At 44.2% G+C, this 11,035-nt stretch overlaps 1 protein-coding gene across 1 annotated transcript; it reads right to left on the bottom strand.

Moving 5' to 3' along the window:
* Positions 1–3,824: 3,824 nt before the first annotated feature.
* degs1 (delta(4)-desaturase, sphingolipid 1) lies at positions 3,825–8,279 on the bottom strand. Its single transcript, XM_037465363.2, has 3 exons — positions 8,049–8,279; positions 4,762–5,504; positions 3,825–4,411 (listed from the first exon to the last, which is right to left on the bottom strand). Exons 1-3 carry the CDS (start codon positions 8,128–8,130, stop codon positions 4,265–4,267), a joined length of 972 nt encoding a protein of 323 aa, XP_037321260.1. The 5' UTR covers positions 8,131–8,279; the 3' UTR covers positions 3,825–4,264.
* Between the last annotated feature and the right edge of the window lie 2,756 nt (positions 8,280–11,035).

Genomic DNA, 11,035 nt, shown 5'->3' with positions numbered 1-11,035 from the left:
ACCCTCACACCACGTGAGGCCGTAGTGCATCAGGACGATTCCGACCATCACTGACCACCACCAAACCAGTCAAGCTGATCCATGTTGCAGGCACCACAGCGTTCTCCTTGGCTTCTCTTAAACCCTTCCACGTCTATCACAGGTGCTCAAGGTGAACCTGCTCTCATCTGTGAAATGCACAGCAATGCAATTCTGGTGTTCTTTAGAAGAGGCCTCTGGGCCCCCTACAGGAGGCGCAGAAGCCCCCCTCATGATGCTGTTTCTGATTGTTTGGGCAGAGGCGTTCACACCAGTGCTCAACCAGTTCCTCCTTGCACAAGGCAGCAATTGGTCCTGCTGAAAGGTTGAGGACCTCCTACAGCCCTGTCCAGCTCTCCTAGTCACTGCCTGTCCTGGAAGCTCCTCCATGATCTGGAGATTTTGCTGGAGACACATCAAGTCTCCTTGCAACGGCACACATGTATGCCCTCCTGGAGGAGTTGGACCATCTGTGCAACTTGGGTATTAAATAATGAGTTAATCCAAGACCGTGTTAATATTTGAAAGGGCCACTTTGAACTTAAAGGTGGGCCCCAAGGTCAAAAAGGTTAAGAACCCCTGCTCTAGCTGAAGGCAACAGAGATCAAGAAGGAGGAACTTGAATTGGCCTCCACATGCAAAACCAGTCCTGTCTGGGGGTTGCCTCATTGTTTCCCCTCCAGTGCCCCTGTTGCACTTCAGCTCAACCTGAAACCGATGAACAACCCCCTCAGCTATTTATTATTTATAAGGAGAGCAATTGAATTCATGCCATACTCTGAAATTGTTCCTTTCATTTCTTTGAGCAGTGTATAAGCTTGTGTTTCAGGTACTTCTGGGGGTCCTTTGATAAGATTGACCCACTTATTGGTCTACTCAGTTTCACACATTTGAAGTTCATTAATGAAAAACAACACACGTAACGAAGCACTGCCTTGTACTGCAGAACTCACGCACAATTGTGTTGAACATATTTCATTGTTGGATTGTGGCTGCTGGGAGTCACATGATGTCCGTTCCCTTCGTTCTCTCTACATTGACTGGCCAGGTATGTGGAAGAACACTAATCTAATATTACCATGCTGAAAGATAGCAGCTGATACAATCTGCAAAGAAACTTCCCTCTGCCTGGTTCCTCTTCCCAGGGTGTTGTGCGTGCGTGCGTTGTGCCCTGTTAATCCTCACCCTTTTCAGAGAGCCAGGTTCTCCTTTTCTGTCTGGAATATGTTGTAAAATGAATAAAAGGATTTGCTTAGAATGGAGGAAGGTAGCAGGCTGTAACGTGGACACACAAAAACAGATTCATAAACGTTGACTTTGGTTAAATTGTTAGGATCATGGAGGGTAACTTATTTTTCTATAACAATCTAGATAAAACATGAATGTCAGTGGTAAATAGCTTTGGTATTATATTTGATTTGACATCATTTTTAATGGCTTGGATTAGATTATAATTGTGTATTAAAATATGTGTCAAAGTCGGTTTCTCTGCATTCCTTCAGGTAAATGAACCCATTTCTTTTTATCCGGTTGCTGAAGGCTGAAATTCACTGAGCTGATATGACAACATATGAGGGCGACGTTAACACTAGTCATTGCCATGGTGGACAGCAGAAAAGCTAACTTTACGGAGACCAGCCACGCCCTGACTGGCAGACACCACAGAGAACGGGTTGGTATGGCGACCGTTTGTTGTGATAATACGAGGTTGAAAGAAATGATGCTTCGTTCCTCGTACCTGGCTGACACAGCGACTGAACATGTGACCGACAGGACACCTGATCCACGTGGACGAGGAACGGGGCCCCAGACCCCTCATCTGCTCACCTGAATCCATGGTTGCTAGGGAACGTCAATACATTACAACAAGCTCCTGGTGTCAATAACCTCAATGAGGTCAGACTTGGGCTCCTTTTCAGAGATTATGAGGATTCATTTATGGTTTGGTTATTGGTCCATGATCCCGTTAATGTTACCTGTTAATAATGGTATTGACATTGATAAGTAAATGATTAATGCCAGTCAAATCAAATAAGGTTGTTTGTCTCTACTTTTAGAATATTAATATTAATTTATTTTCACTTATGTCCCTAGTTTTAAACAACACAATGTAACCCCATAACTCCATCACACTTTGGTGAAATCAAACTGCGAGCTGTGGCGAGAAGGTTTTCAGTGTCTGTCAGCGTAGTGTCCAGAGCATGGAGGCGCTACCAGGAGACGTGGAGGAGGCCGTAGGGGGGGCCAAACTGCTCAAACGGTCAGAAACAGACTCCATGAGGGTGGTGTGAGGGCCCGACGTCCACAGGTGGGGGTTGTGCTTACAACACCGGGCAGGACGTTTGGCATTTGGCAGACAACACCACTGACGCCCTGTGCTCTTCAGATGAAAGCAGGTTCACACTGAGCACATGTGACGTCTGGACTGACTGCCATTCGGTCCTGAGATCCTCAGACCCCTTGTGAGACCATATGCCGGTGCATTTGGCCGTGGGTTCCTCCCAATGCAAGACAATGCTAGATGTACAGACTGTCTGGATGCTTTAGTCCAGGTCTGGGAGGAGATCCCTCAGGAGACCATCTGCCACCTCATCAGGAGGATGCCCATGCATTGTTGGGAGGTCATTCAGGCACCTGGAGGCCACACACACTACTGAGCCTCATTTTGACTTATTTTAAAGACATTACATCAAAGCTGGTTCAGCCTGTCGTGTGTTTTTCCACTTCAATTTTGAGTGTGACTCCAAATCCAGACCTCCAAGGGTTAATACATTTTATTTTCATTGATAATTTTGTTGTCAGCACATTCAAGTATTTAATAAGACATTTCATCCATTCAGATGTGTTAAGTGTTTTTTCTAATGGGTATAAAGATTTTTCCTCATTTTGTTTGATTCTTAGTTTATTGGCTTTTTAAGTAGTCAAAATTAACTTTATTTCATCAAATTGAATAAAAGCAGTACATTTAAATCAACACCTTAAACAAAGGTCTGAGGCACTGAGGGATAATACACACACACACACACACACACACACACAACATCTAACTATGGTTATACACCAGTTTGTATGGAGCAGGACAACAGGTTGCATAATAGTGTAGTACACTAAGTGTTACATGTTAATTAGCAGTGCAAATTCCAATTCAACATATAAAGCAAACCGATGCAAATCTTTCCATAAAAACTCAGCGTCAGTCCGTTCAATCAAACAAAATCATCTTTGTTGCAATAAAAGCAACTTTGGTCCTCTTGCACATCCAAAGCACACACATTGTCAGCAATAGCAACGCTGCGGTTATGTTGTTGACCTCAAACGGGAGGGAGACGTGTGTTCGTTCATCCTGCTGGATAGAAAATCAGTAGCAGTACATGGTGAAACCGACTGTTCTTACTAGTCCAAGTCTTATCAGATAACAAGTGTGCAGGGAGCAAATCCTGGACCACTTCCTTCTTTGTGAATTCGGTGTTGATTGGTCGATATCCAGATTCTACTGAATTCAGTATGCGCTGCTCAAAAGACTACAGCTCAAAAGGGTTGTGTAGGTTCCTTCAGGTCTAAACCTGCACGGGGACTTTAGGGGCAGATTGGATCATATTTAGTGGGGCTTTAACAGCTTTGCATGTCATGGCGAAAGATTCACATTGCCCAACGTTAATGAAACTGTTGAATTCTAGGAGCAGTTTTAAGAATTCTATGCCTGTAAAGTGGTATATTGTCACATGACCTATGCCACCATCGTGTATATAAGTAATAACTATGCCTTTGCTAGCTGGATGTGGGACAAATTTGAGAAACCTTAAAAAAAGGTTTGTTGAAATACATGAAAAATGTTGATTTTTCATCCAGCGGAGCCAATGATAATTATATTTTAAAACTCAACTTGACTCATTTGAGCTGCTGAGGACTAATTCAAATTGTTGAAGCGTGTGTTGATATTTTATTGTTGTTTGCCAGTGATTCCTTTACACATTACGCCGTGTGGGAAAAAACACGTTGTGGCCTCAGACATGTTGAAGAGCACTAGTATTAGTACACCAGCTGTGGCCCCCACACGAATGCCTTCAGTAGATATTTGGGTTAGTTTAAAACCAAAGTATTGGACGAGTTACCATGGAGACAAAGCAAAGCTATTTTCTGCAGAGGAAAGGCACTCACAATTCCCACCCTTTCTCCCCCCTCGCTGAATGGGTTTGTTGCAAAAAGCTGTGAAATGATGGACAATGGGGGTGTTTTTGGGGTGAAGTTACTCCTGTTTGATGTCTCCCTTCAGCTTCCTCTTCACCCGAGAGAAAGGGCTCAGTGCATCGTCCATGATGAAGTCATACAGAACCTTCATCCAAGATGTGTACTGAGGCAGGTCATCGTAATACTCCGCTGCGATTTTCTTCACCTGGAAACAAAGAATCCATCTTTTAGTTTGGTTTCATTTGTTGTGGGTGCTTCTGCTAACTGTCATACTCTCCAACACCAGTCCATAGAGAAAAATACAGCGTGGTTACCTCACCAGCTGTAAAGCAGCTGAGAATTCACAGAGTTGACAATATAAAAGGAAAGAAAGCAAGGAAAAATATCAATTATTTGATTTTGGACGGACAACGTCAATTGTAGTCTAAAAGTTTCATGTCAATATCAAATACGTTTTGGGTTCGATATCAACCCTAAACTCCCTTTGTCTCAACATGAGAGAAAGCTTAGTCCTTCAGGACAAGACAGTGAAAACATGAAGTGAAGAGCGCTCACCAGGGGAAGCCTGCGCCCTGGGATGCTGGGGAAGTCGTGGTGCTCGTTGTGGTAGCCCACGTTGAAGGTGAGCAGGTTAAGGGAGCCGTAGTAGGAGTAGGTCTCGTGGCCCTTGAGGAACATGTAGTGCTCTGCTATGAAATGGCCAGAGATGGGGTGCATGCCCATCCCCAGCATGGAGCCAGCCAGCATGTAGAACACAGGCTTGGCCCCCCACAGCCAGCACAGCAGGACGTCAAAGGTGAGCTGAACGACCACGTTGGTCACCTCCAGCTGAGTGATGGGTTTGGGGTTGATCCACAGGGGCCGAATAGCGTAGAACAGCGGCTGCAGAATAATCCAGATGAATTTGCGGACGCGTGTGCAAAAGAACCACCCTTCAAACTCAGTGGGGATGTCTACATCCACCCCGTCGCCCCCCAGGTAGCGGTGATGGTCCAGGTGATAGCGCTTGAAAGAGGCAGAGTAGGGCAGGCCAATGGGCAGGTTGGCAAAAATGGCAAAGTAGCGATTCCACATTGCTTTGTTGTTTCCGAAGGCCGTGTTGTGCGAGATCTCGTGGATGGCAAGCGTCATGGAGTGGTTGATACAGCTGCCAAAGGCATAAGTCCAAAACAAAACCCATTTCCACTCCAAGTCTTTGATCAGGTAGAAGGCTAGAAACTGAACAGCTACCATCATGCACACGATCCATTTCAGCCTCGGGTCAGGACCCATCAACGACTTGATTTCTGGGTATTTGGCTGTAAAAGAAAAACAAGAGGCTTCAGTTAAACTCATTCATGTGTGTAAAATACAACGCTGTATGCAATCATCCCAGCATGTGATTTCCCAAGGAGAAGCTGCAATATTCAGATTGAGGCTGTGTAAAAAAGTGTCAAGAACAGCAGGCGACTGGGCACAAGCCTCCGGGGGCCACCACTGACCGGCCTATTGTACCGCTCATTAAGAGCACAGCACACAGAGCTCAAGTTCCATACTAGAATGAAGACTGTTTTAAATAAGATTACTTTTCTATTTTCAATCGGGTCTGCGCAAATCAAAATCCAATCCTCAGTTACAGAGTGGCAGCACCACCCACTGTGTGGTTCTTTGAAGGTCACACAGCAAACAACAAAAGAGTTTCTCAGAAGACTTTATTATGAAACTAGCAGAAAACATTTGCCCTGAGGAAGGTGGGAGTTGTTATCACATGTTAAGAGACTGACGCTGGATGGGGCGCAGGTTTGGTTTTTCTTGTTGACACAAAGCATCAGAATGCACTGAAATCCAGATCTCAGTACTCCCCCTCAGCAGTGTCACTAACTTAACGGTTTATTGCATTTCAAAATTCAACAAATAATGGTTTCAGTGTTTTGAAAACAATGTTCACCAAGTTGTTTTCTCCAATTCTCAAAGATACAAACATCTGTCCCTACTCACGCTAGAAGAACAGAGCAAATGCTAGAAACAACAGAAACAACCTCTGAGAAACCGGGGAGTTACAACAGAAAGACAAGTCTCAGCACACACCACCTCCAGTCACATGTCTCCCCCCCTTCACTCCACAAGGCTGAGCTGGCACTCAGTGGGAGAGGCCTGAGTCATGTGACTGCATACAGATGTGCTAACCGGTTCTTTTAAAACATCCCCTTTGCCGCTGAATGCCAGAAACCGTTTGAATGCGCTACTCAGGCTGTTTCTTTATCTTCATTCTAGGGGGCAATTTAGTTGAGACCTTTGAAAACAAGCAAAGAGCCATGTCAGCTGCTTGATAAGTTCTTATCATTCATGAAACCACTTCCATTCCCTCGTCAGGCTACCAGAGGGCGACTCCTCGGTTTATAGGGGTATTCAATCCAGACCTAACAAGGTCCATTAAGAGCAGACAGCCTATTGGAATACACACATTAGATTACGTGTCCTTGCCTGATGCTCACATGATTGTTTCCCGGATGAAGATAAATGACATCAACACGTTACCAATGTTGTTGACTTGTTGTTTTGTGATAACAGCTGTAACACATTCATATTTGTCATTTTATAATACTACCCCTTCCTACATGTGCAGGAAGCAGGTTGTGATGCAGGCCTTTTTGTGGGAACGCTAAAATGCGGCAAATGAGCAGCTGCACCGTGCTGCTTGTCCCACTACCATTGGATCACTTAACCAACTTAACGCTTGGTTACATATGAATAAAGATGTTGATTATTTTTGAATTGTTCCCTCTAAGACTATTGAAGACACCAAACTGATAAGCAGTAGGGATAACAGTAGGAGGATTTCTGAGTCTCTGGACTTTGATGCATTCATTGGGTACAAAGATTGATAATCCAACCAGAGAGACACTTCTGCTATCAATGAGTGTCTTTATTCATGGTCGCAATCTCAACATGATGGCAGTAAGTTAGGTGTCTGCTATGCAGACAGGGAGAAGACGTTATTGATGTAGAGCTGAATATATGTAATAGAATACTGTAAATCCTATATGATACAACACTAACTTAGTTCTGGCCCCAGGGCCTGGACACAGATCTCCTCAGTTATTAATGGGCGCATTGGAACTAAAGAGACCTTTGTGTTTGCCACAATGAAAGGAGCGTTGTATTTGGGACTGACCCTTAAAATACACGATGAGGATCATTTGTCACTGAGCCTCAAGTCAAATGGTCAGTTTAGTCGTCTAATACGGGCTCGGAGAGAAGAAATGCCCAATTACTGCTGTCAGGCCGTAAATCTAACAACTCACCGCGGGTCCACTTTAGCTGAGTGAGTCAAATCGAAAGCGGTGGTGCAACAAGTTAGTGTTTTTTATGTAGCCTTCTAAATAACGTGACGTGATGTTTGCTAGCAGTGTGAAGGACGTGCGTCAGGCCGGTGTCACGGTGTTCCGTTACGGCGGATGGATCCCGGGGCGGATGTGAACCAGTAAACCGTTACTCTAAAACCACTAGCTAGTACCGCTGTAGGGAGGGGCCAAACAACTGCCGTGACTTTATCTAGCATTGGTCCAACTACAGCTTTCACATTATTTTTGGGCTGTTTTGGCGGACATTAGCTATCAAAAGGCAAACTTCTCCCCAGAGTAACACCCAGCCGAAGGAGGCCCTCACGGACACACGGCGGATGGTGAACCGTTAGCTAACGTGACGTTAGCTGGAATGCTGGAGTATTTGCACCCAGTTGTAATTTTAACAAACAGCCATTCAACAACACAGCTACCAAACGGACGTAACACTGTATTATCGGAGTAAAACTACAGTTAAATAACGCTAGCTGCATCCAAAGGTTTGCAAAGTGAACTCACCGAGTATTTCCTTCCTCCTGTCGGCGTGCGGCTGGTCCGTATAGACCCATTCGTAGTCCTCTCGCGCCACCCGGTTCCCCATCTATTTAATCTCACGTTTTCGTTTTAAACAACTTTCAGCGACAAATAAGTAAATAAAGTTAAATATTACAAAATCGTTGAAAAGGGTCCTCTCCTATCTCCTCAGACTGGGTCCACCCTGCTGACCTGAAAAGGATGCTCCGCCCACTCGCCGTAGCTCCTCCCATTCGCTTCGTGTGGTCCCTCCCATTGGCTTCGAGGGGCGTGGAGGCGGAGTCGTTGACTGACGCAGTGTTGAACGCTACCGGGAGAGGTGACCATAAGTATGCTTTTAAAATGTTGAAATGATGGAGGCACATGTATGGTGGTACAAAATGTAGACCATACGTTGGTGTTTAACTTGTACCTCGTTTCTAAAGGTAAACAGAAGCAGTAGATATGTTAATAATAATAATTGCAATATACTGTAGCAGAAACAATAAAAGAAATGCCAACAACAAAAACAACTAGTAAGACAGAAAACATTTAGACAGTTCCCAAAATAAAAAAAATCCAAATGTGCCTCAGAGGACTCTACATTCTGTACACATGGAACATCCTCTGTCCCGAAACCCTCACATCTACACACAAAACAAAGAGGGAGAAACCTTAAAGAGAGACAGAGGAGAATCCCTCTATCAGGATGGGCAGAATGCAACAGATCATGTGATCATGTGTACAAAATGAACAACGTAAAGATGAAGGTTACAGTGTAACATATGCCATAGTGGTGATTATAGTGACCCTTTAGGGTTGAGAAAACCAGGGCCACCAAGCCTGCAGATTGACTTCATCCAAACACCTCCAAATAAATATCAAAAAGTCAAGTTTCAAAGATGAAAGCCATTTTGTGTAATTCTTTGTATATAGTTTTATCATGAACAAATGTCATATACTTTCTTTGTCACAATACATTTTCGTACACAAAATAAGTCAGAACATTTATCTTCATTAAATATTCAAGGTCAAAAACGGAGTGCGTTACAGCATTCCCACAACACCTGGACAAAGTGACCCTCCTGATTCTATCATCCTGTGGGGTAAATTACAGCGGCACAACGCCCTCAAGGGCTGAGAGGTGTAACTAAATGAAACATTATCAAAATGGCTGCATGTTTTCTATCACTAAAGCAACTTTTGTGAAACAGTCTTCAGCGTCCTTCATGAGCCAAATAATGAACATGGAAGCAGAAAAGGTCTGATCCTCCGATGCACTTTATTTCAGACAGTCAAGCTGTCTTTGTTTGCTTTCACCGTGTCCATTTTAAAGGCATTCTGAGCATAAAAAGGGGAAATGCACCTGAAAGTAATTGATAAAACTGATATTTTTTAGGAATTCTTTCCTCATATTTGATTTTAAAGGCCAGAACACCAGGGGGGGCTGGACCACCGACCAAGCCAGCCTAATCCTAACCCTGGAGAGTAAAGAGACCCTGGCACATGCCACAAGGCCTGGAGCTCCCACCAACCACACTTAACACTACAGTGTGTCGTGTCTCAGGTGATTCATCTAAGTTTTACGCTTTACCATCCAGGAGAAGTCATGGCGCCGCAGGTACCCTGGTTTGTCTCGTGTTCATTCACCTGAACACTGATAAAAGCAAAGTGTCAAACTGTTGAAATGAAGCAGGAGTTTCGTTAATGATTACTTAGTTTCTGTTTGCTTGGCATACTTACCTACACATCCTATTGCAGTAGTCCAGGAACTAGAGGCTGTAGAGCTCCTTCTGACCCCGCTACGTATAGTCTATGAAGGCCTTGAGTTGAGCAGGTACAGGTCTGTCTACGTTAACAAGAGAGGGTTAAAGTTGGCCATTGCAACCTGCTAAAATGTTACCTTTTCAGCTCACTTATTGACTTGATGCCCAAGCGTCTCCCTGGGCTGGTCAGAAATTCTCAAACACCAGAATAGAAATGGAATTTTAGTGGACACGGATTGTGATGTATGGTTCTTTTTTACCGTAAAAGGACAAGTCAGAGAGTACATGAACTATATAGAGTGGTAGATGTACACCAGAGCTAAACCCGTCTCCACTCCACCATAGAAAGTATCATACGCTCCGTTCTTTTCTCATTACATGGTTATTTATTAGCCAAATTCCAATTATTATTCCACCCTGGCCTGCAAAAGCTTACAGATTTGGGCAGTATGATCAACTCTAAAGCCTGTTGTCCTGAGGAACTCCACTCTGTGACACACCAGCAGGATACTAGCGCTTGTCAGTGGCCCCATCCCTCAGCTTCAAACTGCTGTTCATGATCTCATCAATGCGCCTCCAGGTTCAAAATTCATGTATCACTGCTTAGTATTGTCTTAGCTAATGTGGTACGGATGGTGACAAATCAAAGCTGGTAACCCAGTGCACCTTTCGCCCTTGGCCCCCTCACCGTGTCATGTTCTGCCGTGGCTGTAATGACCCCGTGGGTGAACGCATCTGAATGCAACTCACTCACATTTACTCTTCAAATCTGTGGAGGTGGATTGTAGTAAACAATCAGCTCATTGTTTTTTAGCTTCAAGTATTCAGCGTTATTGTCACTGTGAAATACAAGAGAAAGCGCAATAAGATGCAGTTGTGGCCCACAGCAGACGTATGAATTCATATTCAAATATTAAAAAAAAGAATATAATGGATCAAAATATTACAGTAAGACTAATTCAAATCTCTGGCAGCTATTTCCTGGAGGACATCAATGTCTGCCGTGGGTGTATTTCTGGTTGAGCTCCCTCGCTGTGACCACCTGTGGACGGTCAAGACTGATGATTGTCCATCTCAGCATTCGTGTAACACTTGGCAGTCGTCCGGGAGTCTGCGTTTGTGTCCTTCCTGTCTGTGCTGCTCCCTGCTCTACAACAGTCATTGGTCCTGAAGTCCTTTATTGATGTAATACACAGCACTCCCTGCATACCTACAGACCACCAAGCC

This window comes from Pungitius pungitius, chromosome 13 (genome assembly GCF_949316345.1).
Source record: "Pungitius pungitius chromosome 13, fPunPun2.1, whole genome shotgun sequence".
Classification (NCBI taxonomy): domain Eukaryota; kingdom Metazoa; phylum Chordata; class Actinopteri; order Perciformes; family Gasterosteidae; genus Pungitius; species Pungitius pungitius.
This window is presented reverse-complemented; position numbering and strand designations above follow the sequence as displayed.

Bases quoted from the DNA above. Each gene is read 5' to 3' on its own strand.
- degs1 (XM_037465363.2), bottom strand. From the start codon at position 8,130: ATGGGGAACCGGGTGGCGCGAGAGGACTACGAATGGGTCTATACGGAC. The intron at 5,505-8,048 runs GTGAGTTCACTT...TTTCTTTTACAG, and splicing joins CAGGAGGAAGGAAATACTCG to CCAAATACCCAGAAATCAAG. The intron at 4,412-4,761 runs GTGAGCGCTCTT...CTTTGTTTCCAG, and splicing joins CAGGGCGCAGGCTTCCCCTG to GTGAAGAAAATCGCAGCGGA.